Below are 24,080 nucleotides of genomic sequence, written 5' to 3' on the forward strand. Positions count from 1 at the left end.
TCACCCTGGGCGGGCAGCACCCTGACTCACCCTGGTCGGGCAGCACCGCTCCCTGGTCAGGCAGCACCTGACTCACCCTGGGCAGGCAGCACCTGACTCACCCTGGTCGGGCAGCACCCTGACTCACCCTGGGCAGGCAGCACCTGACTCACCCTGGGAGGGCAGCACCCTCACTCACCCTGATCGGGCAGCATCTGACTCACCCTGGTGGGCAGCACCTGACTCACCTGGGCGGGCAGCACCTGACTCACCCTGGGCGGGCAGCACCCTGACTCACCCTGATCGGGCAGCATCCTGACTCACCCTGGTCGGGCAGCACCTGACTCACCCTGGGCGGGCAGCACCTGACTCACCCTGGGCAGGCAGCACCTGACTCACCCTGGGAGGGCAGCACCCTGACTCACCCTGGGCGGGCAGCACCCTGACTCACCCTGGGCGGGCAGCACCTGACTCACCCTGGGCGGGCAGCACCCTGACTCACCCTGGGCGGGCAGCACCTGACTCACACCCTGGGCGGGCAGCAGCACATAACACAGTCATAACTTGTGATTAAGGTTGATGGGCAGTGACAATTCCTATGTAATAATGTGTGTCGTTTGTTTTGTCCCAGGAGAACCACTGCGAGATCGAGCGCAGGTGTGTCTCTCTCTCTCTTGTTATGTTTATTATTTAATTGCCCTCAGCCAGGCCAGAGGTGCCTTAGCATTAGTTGGTGTGTAAGCGAGGTGGTGTGTCCTCGTGTGTGTGTGTGTGTGTGTGTGTGCGTGCGTGTGTGCGCGTGCGTGCGTGTGTGTGTGTGCGTGTGTGCGCACGCGCGTGTGTGTGTTTTGTACTGCAGTGTGATGATGTTTATGTGATATGTGTTGCACGCTTATATAAATGTATTGTTTTCTCTCTCTCTCTCTCTCTCTCTCTCTCTCTCTCTCTCTCTCTCTCCCTCTCTCTCTCTCCCCTTTGTTTCTTTCTTTCTTTCTTTGCATGGTAGTCTTTATATGTGTATTGCTCCGCTATTGCATGAATAGTGTTATTAGTGTTATGAGCCAATTAAGTGATAATAACCGTACCTGTGTGTTATAAGGTAGTGTATTGGTGTAGCCAGGTGAGTGTAGGGGTGTTTTTAGGTGTTTATATAGGTGTCTCGACTGATCTTGATTACCCATGTTTTTCTTGAGATGATTGTAATGTATAGAGTTCAGTAAATGACTTTGATCTCCAAGGTATGTTAAGTTACTTGCTCACCTGAGTCGATCTTCACTTGTTGATCTTCATTTAGTTGTTGTATTATTGTGTGTATGTTAACGCTGCTCTCTGCTAGTTCGCTCATTAGGTCATTAGTACTTCATGTGGTTCCGCCAGTCGCCTTGTTTCCCCCCTCCAGACAGGCAGCTCTTATTAGTGTGTTATTTTGTATATTACAATACTTATATCAAGGTCACATGTCCTCCTGTAGCTGATGGTGGTGTGTGTTGTGGTGCTATATTTGGTGGTGGTGAGGGTGGTGATGGTGATGGTGGTGGTAGTGATGGTGAAGGTGGTGGTGGTGGTGAAGGTGGTGGTGGTGAAGGTGGTGGTGGTGGTGGTGAAGGTGGTGGTGATGATGATGGTGGTGTGTGTTGTTGTGCTATATTTGGTGGTGGTGAGGGTGGTGATGATGATGGTGGTGGTGTGTGATGTGGTGAAGGTGGTGTGGTAGTGGTGGGTGGTGAGGGGTGGTAGTGTGAGGTAGTGGTGTGTGAGGTTGGTGGTATGAGGTTGGTGGTGGTGGTGAAGGTGGTGGTGATGATGATGGTGGTGTGTGTTGTTGTGCTATATTTGGTGGTGGTGAGGGTGGTGATGATGATGGTGGTGGTGGTAGTGATGGTGGTGAAGGTGGTGTGGTTGGTGGTGGTGGTGATGGTGGTAGCAATGTTAGTAGTTGTTGTGTGGCCAGGGTGTGTTAAGTTGAGTGAGTGGCCCAAACGGATCATATTGTACAGTACTACCAACGCACTCTAGTGTTGTGGCTGCCATGCCGGGGAGGGGGGGGGAGGGGTGTAGCAGGGGTCACAAGGTTGTAAGGCGGACCTCGCTCACCCTGGGGTAAATGTCACTCGGGGTACTAGACTTCCTACTGCTGCTTGTGTGGTTTTTATCCCAGAGATCAATTCTACTTATCATTTGGACGTTAATATCGATAATCGTCATTTTTTTTTTAACATTCGTGGTCATTATTTTACTGCTAGTTACTTCGGTTTTAATGCCACGGTGCCACCTATTTCCCGGGTTGTAGTGCCAGTGTTGATTGTAGATTCCGCCTTGAGAAATGTATATTATTTTACATGAGAAAGTTTGTAAGAAGTAATGAAGAGGTAAAGTAGAATAGTGAAGTAATATCAGTATACGATTATTGTGGTAGATGGGAGGTGTCATAGTGATGGATAGATTAGTGGAATGAGGCGATTATTGGCTTAGAGTTAATACTGGGAAGGTGGAAGTGTTGTTGGTGTATAAATTAACAGTAAAAATGAATAATAATTGGCTATAGTTTGTCCCTCACATAGGATGATTCTACCTTTAATTGAGTGACTATGATCACATTCGCACCAACAGTGACACACCTTCAGTCAGTTCTTTTCAATTACCTGGTGAAATCTACAGGTATTTCTCATGTCATTCTCTCACCTTACTCCAGTGGCCACGTCAGGTTAGGTTCAGAGTTCTTCACCCCCAAGTCACCACACTGGAATGTCCGCAGATATTAACCGATCTCTATGGCATTGTTTTCCCTTCAGGTGTGGAGGGTCTGTGGTGTGCCAGTCAGGGTTCTTCACTGTAATTTTTGCGGTCTGTGTGGTGAATATGGTGGTGGTGACGAGGCAGGGATGGTGTGGTGGTGGGAGATATTGGCTTAGATGTGGTCATGTTATCAAGGCATTGTTGTATTATTGCTGTATTTTTGTTGTATTTTTTGTTATTTTTATTATGGGATATTCTAAAAGATCTACATAATTAATGGTTCTTAATCAGTGACTGGTAGTGGTTATGACGGCGGACTGACAGTGATTGTGACGGTGTTGATTGGGTTGTTGAAGACGTTAAGCACGAAACGATTGGTAACGGAGGGGGTAATATAGTTGATTAAAACGAGAGGTGGAGAGTGAGCGATTGGGTGGGTGTTGGTCCACACAGGTAGAGTTAATGGTGCGTTGGATGATAGTGTGGTTAACCGCGGGGCACACGGGGCGGGGCGGGGAATTAGGTGATTATTGAGGAAATGGGCCCCTTGTCCTAATAGCCCCCTCCCCCTCCTCTCTCCCTCCCCCCTTCCCATCTCTCCCCCCTCCTCTCTCCCTCCCCCCCTTCCCATCTCTCTCTCCCTCCTCCATCCCCCTCTCTCACCCCCTCCTCATGCTACTGGACCCCCATCATTATGAAGTTGTAATAACATGTTTTTGTGCGTGGGTGAGTTCTTAGGGGTTCATGGATGGGTTCTAGAATGGGTTCATGGATGGGTTCTTTAGGGGTTCATGGATGGGTTCTAGAATGGGTTCATGGGTGGTGCGTTGTCTTGGCGTTGACTTGAGATCTAGGTAAGCTGAGGAGGTGGGAGGGGGAGAGGTTATCCAAGAAAAGTGTTGAAATTTAGGTTAAGTTAAGTTATAGGCTAGGTTAAACTAAGGTATAGGTTAGGCTAGGTATAGGTTAGGTCAGGTCAGGTCAGATCAGGTCAGGTCTAAAGCTTCTCTTACTGATGTATAATATCAGTTGACCATCTTTCATTACTAAAGGTGTCTGTGTGTCTGTCTGCCTGTGAGTATCTGTCTCTTATCTGTCTGTCTATCTGTCTATCTGTCTGTCTGTGTGTGGTTACGGGTGCATTATTAGCCTGGTAAGTAAACAGTAAGGACAGTCTTGAATGCATCCCTTGTATAGTACATTAGGAGTGTGACCTGCAGCCTGTGTGACCTGTAGCCTGTGTGACCTGCAGCCTGTGTTTGACCTGTAGCCTGTGTTTGACCTGTAGTCTGTGTTTGACCTGTAGCTTGTATGTGACTGCAGCCTGTGTGTGACCTGCAGCCTGTGTGACCTGCAACTTGTGTGTGTGTGACCTTTACAGTTGTTTGTTGACCAGGTTCACAGTGGTTCCTAATAAGGAGTAATTGGCTGACTGGGAGATGATGGTACAGTATATATTATTAACAAGGGTATTTGCCAGTACTAAGCCTTGGGTATTAATCTTTGCTTTGTATGTTAGTTAGTATGGGACTTTGGTGCTATGTGTTGGGTGATTCTGGTGTCTTAGTTTAATATACTTTCTCTCTTGTATTTTTATTTTTATTATATGTATTTCTCTTTAAAACAAAATTCTAGTAGATTTATTTTCACCAAGAACTGTTTTGATAATTTGAAAATATTTGAGTATTATTTTTTGTTTATATTTAATGGTTATATAAATATTTACCCCCCGTGTGTTGTTGTTCTTGATAATAAAGTTTCTTCCCTGTGTTGTGGGCGCAGGGAGAACCACTGTGAAATCGAACGTCGGCGTCGGAACAAGATGACGGCTTACATCGCGGAGCTGAGTGACATGGTCCCCACCTGCTCCGCCCTCGCCCGCAAGCCTGACAAACTCACCATCCTCCGCATGGCCGTCGCCCACATGAAGGCTTTGAGGGGTGAGTACCAACCCTGTCTCCCTGTCTTCTCTCTCTCTCTCTCTCAGACATTCTCTCCCTCTCTCCCTCACCCTTCCTTCTATCCTCTAACCCCTTCTTCACACCTTCCCCCATCCACCACCTTCTCCTAATGATTCTACCTAATCTTCACCGCCTGTTCTACCACCATCAACCACAATGTGTCTACCACAACAACTATGTTTGTATGTACAGAATGTATAGTCTCGTGATGGTTTTGTCAGGTGTCGTCTTCAATGCAGTGTGTCGACCTTCATATACCTCCTGCCACGTGATGTATGTACAGGGGTATGTATGTATGTATGTATGTATGTATGTATGTATGTATGTATGTATGTGTATACCGCGTGTACTGTGTCGCCAAGATAATAGCACACCGTAAACACCACACGCCGCCATTAGTTACTTCTCAGTGCGCCTCGAGAGTTGGATTATAGAGTAACACCCTCTTAACTGTTGCACCACCTCGTATTGGCAGTATATTCAGCCCTTCCTGATATATTTACACCATTGCTGCACCATTACACTGTTCCTCCTATGTGTACACCACTATCAGTACACTATCTTCACATCAAACGCCATTAAAATGTATCTTTGTTATCTATTCTGTCTAATTGTGTTGAGTTAATTCCCCCTGGAGGGTTGTATATATGTAAGTAATATCTGGTGTGTGTGTGTGTGTGTGTGTGTGTGTGTGTGTGTGTGTGTGTGACGGTAAGCCTGCACATGTGACTACTTGATGGAGCACATGTTCGTCACACATCAGGCATCTCTCACTCTTCTAACGTCATCGGAACACTTGTGTGTCAACTTGAAGTATATCGATTTTGACACGTGTACCCTGACACCTGTACCACCAACACCACACCTGTGACGCTTGACTATTGCTGTTAATAACTACCATTCAACACCACCACACACCACTGGTTACAAGTAATCCTGTAATAACTACAACCACCACCACTATAATAACTGTTGCCATAAATACCACAACACCACATACTACCGTAACTGTGACATAACTACAACTATAACCATCATAACTATCATAATTGTAACCACAAGATCTCGGCCACACAGGAGAGCGGTCAGCAGCCGACACAGGCGCCCGGGTGTTGACACTGTGTATGCCTATCAACCGTAAGAGCTTTACCCACTTACCCCGACGCAGTGTATGGGTCTGTTGTATAGGATGTCACGCCCTCAGCATTATACCCTCGCTCCTCACCTCTCACTAGTACTAACATACATATACCACTGCTTGTACCCGCTACTCGTATTGGCTCCCAGGTACCGTCCTTACTACTGATATAACGAATAGTAACATCATTTTTGCTTTGGTTCAGACATTAATGTTGTTGTGTTTTGAATGAGAGTTAGGGCTGTGTCAACCTATATGTTAAGGTCTTCTTTGATGTTAACCAAGGTCGTTTAGATACCAGGTTGTATGTTAGTATATATCCAGGAAGATATCATGCGACATCCCTGTGTGAGGTGTAATACAGTAGGGTGTGTTGTGGGTGTGTTTCTTATAGTTGTCCCTCGAGGTTGTGTGGAGTTGTAAGTCACAGCATGTTTTGGTGTTATTCCTAATAAATCTCTGATAATTGTCGCGGTGCTTTTAATGTTATGAGCGCGATTAAACAGTAGAGCGAGGGACGTGTTGGTGGTGGGGGGGGAGGAAGTCAGGTATCGTAATTATGTGCGAAGGAAGTAGTTTGTGTTGGTGGGGGTGGATAACGCCGTTTATGATGGTTTACAACATTGCACACTTAGTAAGATAAAAACTGTGATTATTTCTAGTGTGATGAAGTGTGAATGGCAAGGGGATCGAATTTGTCAAGAGGATGAATGTTTGGTTTATCCGTCTGTCTGTTCCATCGCTCACACACAGGCGGTATATTTTTAAAAACACAAATATAATTAATTAATCCTTGGCATAATTATTTAACTGTGGAACACATATATAAATAAGTTTGTCAGGGAATATAATTATCACCGTGTTTATATTTTTTTATTTATTTATTTTAATTTTTTTTGCCGTTGCATCACCTAGGTTTTTTTTCAAATAGTATTCCAGTGTTTTAGAGGCATAACTTACAGCAGATGATCGTCAGTGTTGGCTGGCTACCTCCCTTCATCACTTATTGGGGCCGTGTAACCAGTGGGGTTCCCCAGGGGTCAGTACCTGGCCCACTCTTGTTCATAATCTACATAAACGATCTAGATACTGGGATCAGCAGTGACATAAGCAAGTTTGCGGATGACACCAAAATAGGGCGGCAGATTAATTCAGGGCAGGATGCAAATGCATTACAGGAGGATCTAAATAAACTGCAGGGGTGGTCTGAAAAATGGCAAATGAAATTCAACACCAGCAAGTGCAGTGTACTTAATATTGGAAGAACATATACTGATAATGTATTCAGCCTTAACAACATCAACCTAGAGAAGTCGACTTGTGAAAGAGACCTAGGGGTACTTGTAAGCCCGGACCTACGGCCTAGAAAACAGTGCGTTAATGTTCGAAATAAGGCAAACAGAGTATATTGGGTTTTATATCTAGAAGTGTAAGTAACAAGAGTGCAGAGGTCTTATTGCAACTATATCTTGCGCTAGTCAGGCCGCACCTCGATTATGCGGTTCAGTTCTGGTGCCCCTATTATAGAATGGATAAATTCACTAGAGTCGGTGCAGCGAAGAATGACAAGAATGATTCCGGGACTTAGACACCTTCCATATCAGGATAGGTTAAAGAAACTTAACTTGCATTCCCTAGAAAGACGAAGAGTGCGGGGAGATATGATAGAAGTATTTAAGTGGGTGAAAGGAATCAATAAAGGGGATATAGATAAAGTTCTTATAATATCTGAGCAGGATAGGACTCGGAGCAACGGATTCAAGTTGGATAAGTTTGGGTTTAGGAGGGAGATAGGAAGAAACTGGTTCACAAATAGGGTGGTGGACGAGTGGAACAAGCTTAGCAGCTTTGTAGTAAGTGCGGGAACTCTGGAAAGTTTCAAAAGGAGGCTAGATAGATTCATGGATGATAGAGAGTGGTAGTAACTGTCGACAGGAGCTGCCATGCACAGGCCAACCGGCCTATTGCAGACTCCTTATGTTCTTATGCCCATCATCTTTAACTTCACCCGGCGTCTGTCTCTCGTATCTGGTGACTTGACTGTGACACGACCTACCCCTACTGAAGAAGGTGCTCCGCGGGTTCCTGAGTGTGTACGTGTATATTATTAATCGTGGAACTTCTTCAGGTGAGTTGGGGGAGGTAGGGGTGAACACGTCCGTGACCTTGTTCGTGTACTTAAGTGTTTCCTCCCGGTCCTTGATTAAATAAGGTATATTTTGGATATGTGTCTGGGTGATGTATGGGGTGTATAGTTAATGAGTGTGGTGATGGGCGGCGGAGGTGTGGTACTGGACGAGAGGGGTGTTGGTGTCCTGGCCATCACACTGATTTATTGGAGAGGTTAAAGGAGAAGAGAGTTGAGAGTGTGTCTGTGAGTGTGTCCCCTCCCTCCCTATTATAGACATTTATTCATTCTTTAGTGTTGATTCTTAGTACCGTCCTCCTCCTCCTCGTGATCACCACAACTGGGTATAATGTGTGTGTGTGTCTGTCTGTCTATACTTGTGTGTTTCTCTCACCATATAACTCACACTTTCCAGACACTATCGCATCATAAGTTGTGTGATTATAGTTTTGTACAAATGATACGTTGTGTGTTGAGGGGTATGATGGCGCTGACAGTTTACAACCTGGAATTTATGAAATTTTCTGTTTCCTCCTCGTTGAGTTGAGTTTTTTCGAGCTCTTAATCCAAGTCAGTATAAGTCATTTATAACTTTAACCTAAGTCGCCATTTTCTCATTTCTCTCCATCTTATTGTCATTTTTTCCCCGTACTAAAAACTCATATTTACTTCACTAGATTATTTTCTTTTTTAAAATTTGTGTGGTCGTAAGTTAATACAAAATACAGACCAAAGTACTGTAGTATTGTTGTAGCCAGACTGTTAACACGTCCCTGTATTTTCTGTCTCGCCTTGTACCAGTCTCCAGGTTGTTTACACTAACAGAGCTCCACTTACGCTTATTGAATACGATGGTTGTAAACATTGGATAAATTGTCTCGTGTATAAATACATTACTAGGTTCGTCCTCCAGATGGCGTGTTCTGGTCACAGGTATTGACTGTGTGTGCGCTGTGGTCGTAAAAGAAATTAGCAAAATTTTTCCCAGAAATTAAAATATAGGACAGAGTCTCAAATTCCATGGATGGCGTGTTTCACTCCCTGGCATCGACTGTATGATGTGGTCTTAAAAAAATGGGAGAAAATGCCACAGAAATTAAACATTGACGGAATTGTCTCGGAAATGTGAAATTATTATAGAAGGTGGTGAGGTGAGGTGGCGTGTTGCTGGTCCTCAGTAATTGGTTCATTATCCTGGAAAAGTGAGAATAATTTTTTTACGAGCGGCAGTGATGACGACGGCTATGAAATAATAATAACGCTCACGTGATTCCTGACTTGAGTCACTTCTACCTGGCGTTCCTCACGTGTAATGTGGGCCGTGTTGTGTGCCGTGTACAGCACTGTGGGCCGTGTTGTGGGGTGTACAGCACTGTGTGCCGTGTACAGCACTGTGGGCCGTGTTGTGGGGTGTACAGCACTGTGGGCCGTGTTGTTTGCCGTGTACAGCACTGTGGGCCCGTGTTGTGGGGTGTACAGCACTGTGGGCCGTGTTGTGTGCCGTGTACAGCGCTGTGGGCCGTGTTGTGTGCCGTGTACAGCACTGTGGGCCGTGTTGTGGGGTGTACAGCACTGTGGGCCGTGTTGGGTGCCGTGTACAGCACTGTGGGCCGTGTTGTGTGCCGTGTACAGCACTGTGGGCCGTGTTGTGGGGGTGTACAGCACTGGGCCGTGTTGTGGGTGTACAGCACTGGGCCGTGTACAGCGCAGTATATACACCAATGTGAGGTGTGTTAAAAGACACAGGTTTGGGCCTTGTTAAGTAACTTACATCACTGTAGGTAATAGTGGTTGTAAGGAGGACAGATGCAGAGGTTGAGTGAGACTGACCTACCCCAGTACAGTATGTGTTAACCCTCACCGTTGTTGGTCCGCCGTCGGGCTGCTGAATAACTTGTCCAATAATATCAGCCGCGGCGTCTTCTTCATTTGTGTTGTTAACAGATCATTACGTACATGTAATTGGAATTTGTCTGTGGTAATAAATTTGGAAATAAGAGTGTGCGTGCGTGTTTGCTTGCTTGTGCGTGCGCGCGTGCTATGTGTACGTCTATTCGTGCGTGGTAGCTGGGGCAGGAGGACCTGGTGTCGGTGATAAATGTGACCTACGGTGCTTCGCCTTCAGGAACGCTTTACAGGGACGTGGGGCGGCGACCTCGACTAAGATGCGTGATGTATGCACCTTTCTTACTTCATAATTACGCCTCGTATCAGTGTGTGAGTGGACATGTTGGTGGATAATGGCGAGAAGTGTGCGTGTGTTGTTCAGATGAATGCTCACAAATGTCTAGTAAAGAAGTTCTTAATGGTCATAGTCACACGCTGTTGCACCTCCAGCTGAATTCTTTGATATTTTTGTCGTCGTGCTTGTGTTGTTCCCCCGCACTGTCGTATTCACACCTACGTATACTGTAGCGTGTGGCACTTACCTTTGGCTATGGACACGTCATTATTCTCTGAAGTAGAAAGTTAGTAAAGCATTGCGAGGTGACTGGTGGCCAAACTGCTCTTATGTATTGAGAGGATTATTATAAAACTGCTGTGTAGGGGATAATCCCTTAGTCTGTAACACACACCTACCTCTGTACCCTACCTGGAGCTGTTCTGTTCTAATTGACTTGCCTATGACCGGTGGAAGGTAAGTGTTAGGGTACAAGGCATTTTGCACTGCACATTGCTGGTTATGGCGAGTATTAACATCTTGGGTTTATTTAGTGTGATAAACTCTCCTCGTGTGTAGCGTTATTTAAAGAGTTTGCAACGTAATTGGTGGACGTGTAGCTGATAGGCGGGTAATAAAAGAAGCGATATCGTGGCTGTACTGAGCTGAGGGAGGACTGGAGTGTTTTGTGTGTGTTTGTGTGTGTGTGGGGGAGGGTGTGTGTACTGGGGGAGGAGGAGGCAGGTGTAAAGGACACTACATTCTCCCTCTTGTCCTCCACTTTTAATAATTACTAGTTTCTCCTTTATCATCTTTTACTTCTGTTTTATTCGAGTTACACCATTGAGTTTATTCTTGATTAATTTTACTTGACCCTTTGTTATATATCGTCGCTGAGGTTGTTGACATTATTTCCTGTGAGCTGAGGGCCACTTATGCGGGTTCTCAGAAGGGGGCGTAGAGGAGGGAGGGGGTGTAGGGGGTGAGGGGTGGGAGGAACAGCTCAAGCACGGACGTTGCCTCAGTCTTAATGGCCTTAATGCCAAGTCGTTGATAATTACTGGGTTGGGTTGGTTGGAGGAAGTGCTGCTATATGTGTATCGCCAGCAGGGACAGTCGGTGACTTTAAATGGCGGCTGGGGAGGGGGGGGGATTGACACACACACACACACACACACACACAAGAAGGAAAACGTGGGGGGTGAGGCGTATTAATGTGGCAATTCGTACACACATCAGGACTCCGTACGCCTGTCGTAAATCATGGAATTTCATTAACAGAATTCATGGTCCGAGAACTCATGTAATTCTACTAATATTTCTAGTCATGATATTCTGTTGTTAGTTCTCAAAAATCTTTGCTTATATCTCTTTAAAAACCATTAAATTTACTGAAAAAAAAAACAATAATGGGAATTTTACAGTATATGTTTAAGAAGTAAGAGCATTAAACTCTCTCCCGTACCATGAACTATCACGGTAGTTGTCAACGACCGTGTGTCATATCAGGTCATATAGTGGTCTGTGAGCGTGACTTGTCGGTTTATGATACCTTTAGATTGACCTAACCTAACCCGCGTTAGTGGAGACATTACTTGGAGACATTACAAGTTTTTTACATTGAATTGTGGAAAACGTTCAATGAGACTTACGTCTTACACACACACACCATTGTTAATATTTTGGTATTGTGTATTTTGTATTTTCAGGTTAGGTGCACACGGTCGAGTATTTCTGTTTCACGCATGAGTAGTTTAGTATGATATGGATGTTATACCGCGTAGCACTATGGTCTTGTGTCCGTGTAAGAGCTGTTTAGTGCTCAGTTTTTCACACGATTGGATATACCACACTCAGCCTGTACTAAACCTTCACTTAGCTGTAAATAAGTCACAAGTTGAGGTCATTGACAATCCTATGAGTTGTGGTTAAGTTAGTTTGTGTAGTGATGATTTGAAGATTTTGCTCCTCCTGAAGGGGTTGTGGCAGGCTAGTAGATACAGTTTTTGTTTCCAGTCCTAAAGTATTTCGCCCAGGGCACCCTCAGTCAACCCAGCTGTGAACGGTTACCTGGCTTGACAGTTGGGGGAATGAAAGGCAGTCAAGTGCAGTGTGTATTATTATTACCTTGGGAGTTACGTGTTTAATACCCATATCTCAATATCTTCAATCCACATTGTTAGTTCAGAAACAACAACAAAGTCACAGAAACAAATGTTGTACAGGAATACTTAAACAAATCTCCAGATTTACCTACTTGTGAGACTTATATCCTGACGACGAAACTTCATGAGATTTGAGAAGAGTGCAAATACGAGACCCTTCCCCTGGTGGTGTATGGGACGAGGCCCTCCCATGGTGTACAAGATTGTCAGCATTTCTCAACTCATATGAATCGTGTCCTCATTGGGTAAAACTAGCCTAGGGCGGAGGAGGAGGAGGAGGTCTAGCGTTCTTGTGGAGTTGACAGAAGCGTTTTATGGCGGGGCGGAAGGAAGGAAGGAAACGCCGCTGTGTTTTTGAGTGTCCACATTAGCCGAGGGTTTATGATGCGGCCTGTGGATTCAATGAGGCTTGGAGGTCAACTGCCTCCTCCCAGTGTCGGTGGGGACCTGCAGTCCTAGGGAGCAACAGGTTCCTGGCTGTTGTCCGGTATGTCACACACACACACACACACACACACACACACACACACGATATATTAGATAATTATATTGTGGAAGCTTTCATTTTAACTCTCACCTTCACGCCATTGCCCTATGCTTCTCCATATTATTTATCGCCGTTGTGAGATTTTATCCAGATTGTAACTTTTCTTTGGGTGAAGTCATTAGCGGGTAGACGGTATAATTGATGGCCTGACTCTCATACTGAACACTTAGTTTTACAGAGGTGATAAGTGTGAGAACATTTTCCTGGGGTCGGGAAAAACTGCGGGAACTTCACGCCAAGACTTGAGCATATTGAAGTAGCTTGGTCGTGTTTGGCTAGGATTGGTTAGGTTAGGTTTGGTTAGGTTAAGTTGGTTTGGTTTGGTTAGGTTTGGTTAGGTTAGTTTAGTTTAGTTTAGTTATGCTCCTGGGTAAAGGTGTGGTAATTAACCTCACCGTCACACCTGTTGGCTTTATGAACACCTTTAGTACAGTATAGTATTGGGTGACGTCATGTGGTTTGTTATGAGTCGAGGGATATTTTATTATTATTATTATTATTATTATTATTATTATTATTATTATTATTATTATTATAAAGGTAAATAATTCCTCTCTCTGTTCTCATAAATGTTTGAACGGAAAATTGAAATACGTTTATGATACGAAATAGCCAAAGGTGAAGATAAAACTAAAATATATATTATTCGTTGTGACGGACGAGGCTTGTGTGTGTGTGTGTGTGTGTGTGAGAGAGAGAGAGAGAGAGAGAGTCGATACGAGGAGCCAGCTACTTGTTATGAGACACCGATGTACGTAGTCAGAGTTAAAGGTCGTGAATTGTGTTTTTCATGAGCCTCCTTCTCCACATGTTGTACCGAATATATATTTTTTTATTTATTTTTTTATACACTGAGGCAGTTACTTGTACATGGGTGTGTGTCAGGCCTTGTGAGTAGGACATGTTTCTGTGTGTGTGTGTGATTCATGTAGATATAATATTTCTCTATTATAACTTTATATTGTGGAATAAACTCTCCTGTTATGCACACACACAAGTTTCCTGCATAAGAGAGAGAAAAATCCAAATCGAAATGTTGATAAATAAATAAATGGCTTCTTGTGTAGTGAAAATATTGTCACGCTTGGTGGGGCGTGACGTGATTTACACCTCCAGAAAAATATTATCATTCTAGGCGTCTGTGAACCAAACCGCAGGTGTGTGTTTTATCTTTTTCCTTCATACTGCTGACATTTACACTTTGTTGCCAACTATTAAATGTCAGAATCATTTTCTCGACAGTGGAGTGTCTTGTCTTGGTTATGATTGTATATTATAATTATTTTACTACATGGCTGCCACGGAATATTGAGATTATTACAACCAGGTGAAGGCTTGGTCGGTCACCTGAGGCAAGAACACAGGTGGTCGTGATGGTGGTGATGGTAGGTGGAGATAATGGTGGTGGGTGGTAGTGGTGAGTTAGGTTACATTACGTTAGGTTCTGAAGAGTTTATAGTAGTCATGGATCAGGAGTCACTAAAGGGTGTATCATTGTGGTTGAATATTTTTAAAGTACAAGTCTCACTGTCAGTCAACACTACCCCACCCCTCCCCCCCCCAACATGGCCGCCACCAATTTTATCTTATTTAAGTTATTGCTAAAAAATCATCATCATTGCTTTGTTATATTACAGACCTGAGTGTCTCTTGAGTTGTGACAGCCATTCACCTTTTTAAATGATTTATGATAAGAAATAGTTTAAAGAGCCAACATTCTCAAGTGACTGCAGCGTGTTTCTTATCATATACACTCTCACACGACCCGCTTGCGGCTATAATGACCCAAACACCTCAAGATTGTGTATTATAGATGACCTTTGACCTCTGTTAATGTCTGTGTGTGGGGGGATGGAAGTAAAGCATTTTATATATCGAGTCTCAGGTAAATTGGCAGAAGTACGACTGACCAATGGGCCAGACACTTCTTTTAGAATTATAAAAACAAAAATACAAAGGTGTTTATATCATTGTTAAGGCATCTGTGTATCTGTTCCCACGTCGACTAGTTTCACCGTGGCGGAATAGGGTGCATCAGCCCGGTTGATATAACGGGTTCGCGTCCCTAGTCCACCTAGCTGTGAATGGGTACCTGACTATACAGTTTGTGAAGTAGAGAGGGTCGAGTATAGTGCCAGTCAGACGTCCTTGTGTATTTTACGAAGGCTAAGTCTACAGTATCCATAAGATGAGAGACAGAGACCCTCCCTAGTGACCACACCTTTATACTGAAGGTTAGTCACTAGACCTGCACGACCCCTGTGTCCACGAGATTACCAGCTGCGCCGCCTGCAGTATTTTACATTGTTAAGTACGATAACTGTGTGGGTTTGTCTTTCCGAGTTTGTCTGTGTGTGTGTTTTTTGCTGTCAATCAATCAGTCAAAACAAGTCACCTGTCTTCATAGATCGTGTGTGTGTGTGTGTGTGTGTGTGTGTGTGTGTGTGTGTGTGTGTGTGTGTGTGTGTGTGTGTGTGTGTGTGTGTGTGTGTGTGTGTGTGTGTGTGTGTGTGTGTGTGTGTGTGTGTGTGTGTGTGTGTGTGTGTGTGTGTGTGTGTGTGTGTGTGTGTGTGTGTGTGTGTGTGTGTGTGTGTGTGTGTGTGTGTGTGTGTGTGTGTGTGTGTGTGTGTGTGTGTGTGTGTGTGTGTGTGTGTGTGTGTGTGTGTGTGTGTGTGTGTGTGTGTGTGTGTGTGTGTGTGTGTGTGTGTGTGTGTGTGTGTGTGTGTGTGTGTGTGTGTGTGTGTGTGTGTGTGTGTGTGTGTGTGTGTGTGTGTGTGTGTGTGTGTGTGTGTGTGTGTGTGTGTGTGTGTGTGTGTGTGTGTGTGTGTGTGTGTGTGTGTGTGTGTGTGTGTGTTTGTGTGTGTGTGTGTGTGTGTGAGAACACCAGCCGTTGCTCACACTATAAGTACAGTATACACGAAACACTGGGAGTGGCCCCCTCACTATGGGATTACATGCAGGTGGCTGGGTGACGTAGTTGTGTTCACGTTTAAATGGAACCACAAGTCTTCCCCTCAACCCCGTCCCTCAACTCCCTTCTTGTGTGTAGTATTCCGTCGTGGTGGATGATATTTATTAGTATGGGAGAGGTTACGGTGAGAAGGGAAGATAATAAGCTATTACAACAGTAAGTCATCATCTGGTGTAATGAGTCGGTTCCACCCCCTTGGCCATCACCACAACCACAGTATTACAATCTAACTTATGTTATTTTGTTTTTGTGGAGTTTTCAGTGTATGGGAAGTGCACTCAAGCTTATGTCCTCGAGTCACTCCGTTAAGTGTCTTATATTATTTTATATTTTACGTGGGTAGTAGTAGTGATATAGCAATAGTAGTTTGTATTAGTAGGTGGTAGTAGTACTAGTAGTTAGTAGTAATAGAAGTAATAGTAATAATAATGATTTGTAGTTGTAGTAATAGTTTGTAGTAGTAGTATAGGTAGTTAGTTAGTGATAGTATTAATGTTGTAGCATTATAGTAGCAGTTATAGTAATGAATAGTAGTTGTTGCTGTTGTTATTACTATTTACCAACGAAGGTCTTAAAATCACGTAACACATTTACTAATACAATGAGATAGAGAACTGTGTGTTGGTAGTAGAGAGAAAATGTGGTCATTATTACCTGCGTGTGTTATGAGAGGGGAGGGGGGGAGGGTCGTGGCTAAAATAATTCTAAGTATTTGGTGTTATAAGTGATGGGTCAAGGTGAAAAAAATGGATTAAAAAAATAAAATACTGGGTGTGTTTGTTTCCAGGGATGAAAGTTATTGATATCTGAAGTTGCATGTTGGAGAAAGTGTTGTAGATCTTTAGGGGACATGTGTTTGAGAGATGAAGACTTGCTGTACCCGAAGAGATTGATGATGGCTTCAGTTACTTCGTGTGTTTGGGTCAGTGGATGATTTGTCTTCGTTATAATGGGATATAAAAGGAGTACAGAAACCGAGGCTCATTTAATACCATCTTTGTGCACTGCTGACGAACGTGTTGGTCACTTCTCTGCCTGTACACTGGTCCACTTACCCACCTAGTCCAGCTGTCCGTTTACCTGTTGGACAGATAACACCCCCCCCAGCTTGTTGAAGTCTCCCCCGTCCACCTGTTACACGAGACACTATCACCTGTTTGTGGAACGAGTCATCTTACCGCCATCTTGTTGAAGTGACCGCCCGCCCCCTGCCCTCGCTTGTTCTCGTTTACAAGTCTCGTTCACTATCTGGACAGTGTTAAGAGGCCGCTGTACACTCGTCATGTTAACTTGTGGCACGGCGGATAAACATGATACTCTCGGTTAGCGTGATAGTTTTTGTCTCATTTTATTGCGGTTTTCGTAAATATGTTTTTTTTTTTTTTTTTTATACTCATGCACGTTCGATGTTAATATTTTATGTTTCAGCACCTAAAGATTGGGAAGGCGTATAGAAAGGTCTGAGAGGTGGGTTTGTGTGTGTGTGTGTGGTGCCCTAGGCAGGGTCAGGTGAAGAGCATGGCCACCACGGTCGCGTCGTGGTCGCCATCGGCCCTGGACACTCCACTTTCCCCAACCTGGCGTGGCTGCCTTCTCCTGTACCACCACCAACACCTGCTGCCCACCACCGTCGGGGTGGCTTCCCTCCCCTCCCTCCTACTGCCTACCCCACCCATCACACCCCACCCCGTGCTTATATTAGTTAGACAACCAAACAAGACACTGAGGATATTTAAAGTCACTCCTACACACCCCCCGCACCCCCCGTGAGCCAGTGTAGGACTGACTGCTACTTTGATGAGGTAAACACAGTGATTGGCAAGTGAGTGTTCCAGTGTCCTGGTAAAATTAATGGTATACCAAGAGCTCATTCAGATCCTTTCAAGTCACTGCTGCCTTCAACAGTCACCCGGAGAGATCTTGTCTTAAGTGAGACTGTGGGAATTGCAACACTATCCTGTTGACCGACCTCGACTCTGTGGGGAACATAATTTTTGTTGGCTTAGTGTATGATGGAGTCGTTATCTGTCCGCTGTGATGGTTAAAGTATACAGAAGGTTGTTCAGGTGGGCACAAGGTTTGGTGAGGGAGGGTATAGCGCGAGAAGGGTGCAGCTGATGTAGGATGTGCGTGGTATCGTAGGAGATAGAGTAATGGCGAGGCTGGGCGGGCAGGCCACGCACGCACCACCCCATTCCTACATCCTGGCCGTCTGCCCGATGCCCGCACTACCCTCGGCTCCCACCACCGCGGGTCCTGCAGGATGCTGCTTCTGGCAGTGTCCTCCCTTATACTGGACACCTCCAGCCCCCAACTCCTCAAAATTTAATCGTGGCGATTTGTTTTGTGTAAAGCTACGAACATATATTTGATAAGCTATTATGTTATATGTATAGGTAAGTAACGAATCCGTAAGAAAGCGTTTAATATCACGATAGTTACAATGCGCAAGTGTAGGGAGATAAGGTGAGGTACCATGCCCAGGAGGGGTATTGGCGGCGGCGGGGCGGCAATTACGTTTTCTTTTGTCTTGTTTGAGCTACGTGCAGCCTGACGACCAGGTAACAGTTGGACATCGAGACGACCCACAACACCTGTAATTATTACATTGGATGTGGCTATCACAAGTCAAGCCACACTACCTGCCCCAACACGAGTCACTAACCTTGTCACCTTGATGTTTACTAAACCAAAAAGTACCATATTGCTCCGTAACCTAACCTAACCCCCCACACACTGAAATATCCCAGCTGATAATGGCACAGCTTTCTCTAACTTAGTCATATAGGTTTTTATTTCCTTTACTCTACAATAAGTATCGTCTTGTCTTAATTGTAATGACTGTAACAATAAATGGTATGAGCGGGGAGAGTTGGTGGGTGTATATCATTTTGGAAGGTGACCAGCGTGAGGCTACACCCGTCACTCACACACGGGAGGAAAAAACGAACATGGGAGAGTTCTCAGTACATCATGGGAGTGGTTCCTCAGTACATCATGGGAGTGGTTCCTCAGCACATCATGGGAGTGGTTCCTCAGCACATCATGGGAGTAGGTCCAGGGTACATCATGGTGGTGAGGAGCGTCATCTTGTAAACTGTGTACCAAAGAGGTAAACCATTGATAGGTCCATAGTCACACCACTGACTGGCACTCGCAAAAGCCAACACGCACAAGACTATCACACACACACACACAACGTTCACTACTACTTAGGTCACCACATATGTTAACTAAGATGAATAAAATGGCTTCCATACACGGTTGATATAGTTCGGTGAGTCAGCTAACGTTAATAGAAAGACGTTTAATCTTCTTGTGTTTAAAGCCTGGTATATACAAATCGAGAACACACAGCTGGTTAGTTCTCAAGAGGTGGGCAGCGTTGCTCCTTGTCACGGAGTGTGTACCAGTGTGGAGTGGGTAGGCACTTCATTGATGGTGGAGGCTGTAGGTGGTGTGTGATGCAGATTTCGTCTCTCTCTCTCTCTCTCTCTCTCTCTCTCTCTCTCTCTCTCTGACCAGCCCTCGCGTTGAGTAAAAATAGTGTTATCTAATTACTCTTGAGCTTACAAGCATCCTCCACCATGTCGTTGTCTATCTTGCAACAATCTGAGCAATCCAAGTAGTAGTATATTCGCCACATGTTCTCCCACACTACACTATAATTATTTTGTTTTATTACTTAAAACAGCTTCGTCATTTGTGTTTTGTGTGTTGCACATCTGGGCAGACTCGCGTGTGTCGCCCTGCACGATGCAGATGGGGGAAGGTTTGTTCAGTGTTATATACTTGCCGCCTTAGTTTTCACGGTGTCCTGTGACATTTGATATTGGCCTCCATTTTATTTTGCTTCCTCCGTGGGAGGTTGATAAAGTGACTTTTCCCCACTGGTTTTAAATACATGCACATTTAAGTGGAGGAAATAAGTGTAAAATGGTCACTTTCTACGGGAGTCTGCGACTCTGCGTCTGGCGGACACATCATTTCAATATTACCTCCCTCTTAGGCTCGCACCTTGCTTTCTCAGTATCTCTCTCAAGCATCACTCTACTTGTATAATAATTCCATAAGCGAACACTTAACACGATCAAATATAGCGTAGAGTCATGTACAAACTCTTGAAACTGAATAATGACGCGAATGATCAGCACTGGACTGTCTTATGGGGCTTAAGACACCATTATCTAGTTAACCATACCCTCCTCTCTCCTGTGTGTATGTTCAAGAGAGAGAGAGATCCCGTCCTTCCCCCCTCATCCTAGTAGGATGCAAAGGGATGGCAGTACTGTAGATAGATGCTCAGATCGAGTTGTCTAGATCATCACAAGGCAGGCTTTGTGAGCGGTTCTCAGCGATATTGCCAACCGTAACATTTTGAAACATATGCAGAATGAATATTTAAGGTGATGTATTGATGTAAATGGTAAAGGGAAGGAAGGATCCTAGAGAAGAGAGAGAGAGAGACAAGTTAACTGTAACGGCCACGGAGTGTTGCCCGCAGCCTGCTTCCTCCTAAGTAAATCGTGACTGACACAGGGCGGCGCAAAATGTTTTTTTTCGTCGCTATCAGTTGCTTAGTGTGACGAGAATTGCTAAGTTAACACTCGTACTGCATTTTTCTTTCAAGAGTTTGACTTAATAAATAATAAACTAATTTCGTTTTTGTTAATTTAAAATTAGTTTAACATTTAACCACCCGTAGAACATGGTTAGGTGTATGATAGAACGTGGCATTTCATTTTGTGCACCACTGTACGCGCGTCCCCCACTACCTGTGCTGCGATCCGATGTGTAGCGTCGTGTACGAACTGATGAATTAATGAATATATTGTTATTGTTATGACTATGAACAATATATATATATATATATATATATATATATATATATATATATATATATATATATATATATATATATATATATATATATATAGGGTTCAATTAAGAAAGTAGGTAAGTGCATTGTTAAAGGTCATTTCATTTCGTTGCACAGTTCAATGGTAATTACTGAAAAATTGTACCCGTCAGTTTTACAAGCGGGCGTCATGAGCGTAATGCTAGCAGCTGTTGTACTAAATCTCATTAAAGTGAAGAGTAACTCGTAGCTTCTTGTGAATCATTTGTTTAAAGTAGGTAAAACTTAAGTAGTTCATGGGTGGTTGCCGTCAATTATTTACCGGTAGATAACAAGGTAGGATGTGCTGGGGCAGGTGTGTCGAGGGCGGGGTGGCTGGCGGTCGGACCGGCTGAGGTTTGATGGCGACGGGGTGGAGGTGATGGCAGGGGTGGGGAGGTTATGGTAGGGAGAGGGGTCACAGGGCCAGCTTACGGATGGTTTCCCACGCAGGCTCGTTGATATGCAAGCTTCATACAGGGCCGCCTTCCCGCTGATATCGGTTAAAACCCCGGCCACCGTCACCCTGGCGGGCTCTGAGGGACGCCGCCACACTGCCCTGGTTAAATATTTGCGTTACCTGGACTTTTCAGAAAGGAGAAATAACTCTTGGATGTTCTTGTATAAGATCATTAAAAACTGTTGTTGAAGCGCTAATGACTTGCGTTTAATCATCTTCATTTAAGATATTAACCTTTTTTCTGATTTAGCTAAGCCTTGTTTGTCAGTGTTTGGATAGATAGATATATTTCATACATTATCCAGCGGTAGTGGCATCATAATAGTGTAATGTAGTATATGTGTTAGCAGTAAGTGGGGACAATAAGGATGTGTCAAGTCATCCGCCAGTTTTTGTGAAGTGTGGGTTGTTGTCTCATTAATTTCCTCTTCATCGTGTTCACACCGTGAAAACACTGTCCGGAATTCCATCGTTAACCTATTTCGTGGGTGTCGAAAGTCTTAGGGAATGAAAGCCGTGTTCGTAGAAGTCTCTTTCTGAAAATCTTTTCTCTGGAAATATTTTGTGGCAACTTGGCCGCCATTGACGCTGGCACAATAGCGGGAGATTGGAACACTGGAGGGACGACAGGTATTATTATCCAAGGTCTCGTCGTTACCAGCCTCCAGCGCATACACAGCGCTCTTTACGTAAAACATCTTTTAAGTAGTCATGTGGATATCGACTCCACCACCACTGATGGGGTATATGTTGCAATGGTGTTTTAATTAAAATTAATTTTGTTTTAATAAGTCCCGCATCTATAATGCTGGAACTTTTTATCATTCAACCCGCATATGCTGCCAGCCAGGCCGCACCACTGTTGGACGAAACGTCTTCGAATTTGGTGCATAAATTGTTTTAGTAATAAATGTTGAACACAAAGTACAGTACAAAATTCAAACCCCTATCGTGTATACCATCTGTGGAAAGAGGTGTGGTCAGACTGTGTTGTGGGATTAGCGGGGCCCTTCATGACTTTGTCTTGATTCACAACTTTTATTTCATGTTCCAATTCGGTAATCTTAAAATAGTAAATTTAACAGTTTCCTACAAAAAAAGGTGCAAGAACTAGTCTTGGAAGTGCGTACCGTAATAGGAAAGAAAATGGTGTATGGCTGGATGATTTTTTTTCCCTGCTTCTTGTTCTTGAATTAACTAAATACCGTCGTTCAGCTAGTGCATACCTGTCGTTGACAACAGGGGTAGGGGGCATGACCCTGAGTATGGGTGTAAGGGGTGGGAGGTTCCTGTTCTCTGACAGCTTGAAAATTAGGTAAATTTAGAAGGTCTCGTGATACCTGTATATACATACATACACATACACGCGCGCGCCTATCTACACACACACACACACACACACACACACACACACACACACACACACGCACGCACACACACACACACACACACACACACACACACACACACACACATATATATATATATATTAACCAGACGATTCTATTTAGAAGTGGGGAACCTATACACAAGGGGTTAATACAGTGAAATTGAAGTGAAAGGTTAAGTTCAGCATCCAAGTGCTGAAGATTAGGCCTTTCTCTGTTATTCAAGGCAATTTTCATGGATTTTATGACCATTTGAAACTGTCTGAGCTCAATTATATTTTCGTCCCAATAAGCGTAACTTTCATATTTTGTATTGTGTAAATAGAATATATACTGTACATTCATATGATAGGTTTCGTAAATCTCTCAATGGCACCTTTATGGTGTACAGTCAGCAATATGTATTATTGTAGTTCATTATGACTGACTCCTGGAGAAAAGTTGAGAGGATTGTGGCAGTGATGTCTGCCCATCCACCCATCTGACAAATTAGTTTCCTTCTTATAACTCTCCATATATTTAATGAATTAATTTAAAATTTGGTGTGACACTAATACGCTGTAATAGGTTCTTGTCGCTCATTGTTTGTTTATTAATACCTGCGGAACTTGTTGAACTGTTGTCTTCAGTCGGGTAATATATCATGAATAATGGCACTATGAGCTGTAGCCACAGAGATCCCCAAATCTTCAGCAGTCTTTGATTATCCCATAGTCTCACATCAGCCATGTTTAGAGTTGAAGACTTTCCATCTCTCAAGTTCGAGTCCCTCATTGTATGATGCTCCCCCCCCCTCCTTTTTTTTTTTATAAACCTAAACTTCTTGTACTCAGTGGTGTAGCTGGAGAGGGGGAGGGGTGTTGACTGTAACCTTTGATTAGAAACACATCTGGTCCAGTCAGAAATGTAGGACCAGTTGATAAAAGAATTGGCAGTAAGATAGAGCGAGCAAAAGATTTGGTTATTAATATCTATGATGTCGTTTTTTTTTATTAGTTTAGCTTGTGATGCAGTGGCTTTTGCCTAATTTTGACCCCCCCCCCCCTTGGTGTGACGAACTATTGAAATACTGTACTGTAACAACCTATTTTTCTTTAAAAAAAATTCAACATATTATGAGCACAAATGTATGAATGTGTTTTGTAAATCTCCTGAGATCTTTCTATACTGAATATTGAATGAGAATATGCACGACAGTTTTTAAACTGTGGTAAATTCATTGACACTTTTGCCAAGATGAAACTGCAGTGCATGGTTACTGTTTGATATCAACTTACAAAGTACAGTACTGTACTGTAGTCTAATTTCTATAATCCATTTCTTTTCCCTCTACCTGTCTAATAATCCTCAGACAAATTAAAAATATATTAAATTCCTTTTTATTAATAATTTACATTTATAAATTTTGACTTCAAGATTACAGTATTTACTGTACTGTACTGTAATTCAATGTCGTGTCTTGTTGCAAATCCGCATCCTTTCACCCCCAGGAAAATACAACACTGCCTCCATTGCACAACATTCAGCTTGATCCTGGTATGCTTTTTTT

At 43.8% G+C, this 24,080-nt stretch overlaps 1 protein-coding gene across 12 annotated transcripts in view; it reads left to right on the top strand.

Moving 5' to 3' along the window:
- Positions 1-24,080, top strand: part of LOC121865405 (aryl hydrocarbon receptor nuclear translocator homolog) — a 180,664-nt gene that overhangs the window by 138,969 nt on the left and 17,615 nt on the right. For 7 of the 12 annotated variants that reach the window (XM_042364770.1, XM_042364771.1, XM_042364773.1 and 4 more), the window contains one exon: positions 4,498-4,655. In XM_042364770.1, the coding sequence (XP_042220704.1) occupies positions 4,498-4,655 (158 nt within the window). Of the gene's footprint in view, positions 1-609; positions 637-4,497; positions 4,656-24,080 lie in introns of all 12 variants that reach the window. The other 5 variants (XM_042364769.1, XM_042364772.1, XM_042364762.1 and 2 more) reach the window with 1 other exon arrangement.

Source organism: Homarus americanus, unplaced genomic scaffold (genome assembly GCF_018991925.1).
Source record: "Homarus americanus isolate GMGI-L3 unplaced genomic scaffold, GMGI_Hamer_2.0 scaffold25483, whole genome shotgun sequence".
Classification (NCBI taxonomy): Eukaryota; Metazoa; Arthropoda; class Malacostraca; order Decapoda; family Nephropidae; genus Homarus; species Homarus americanus.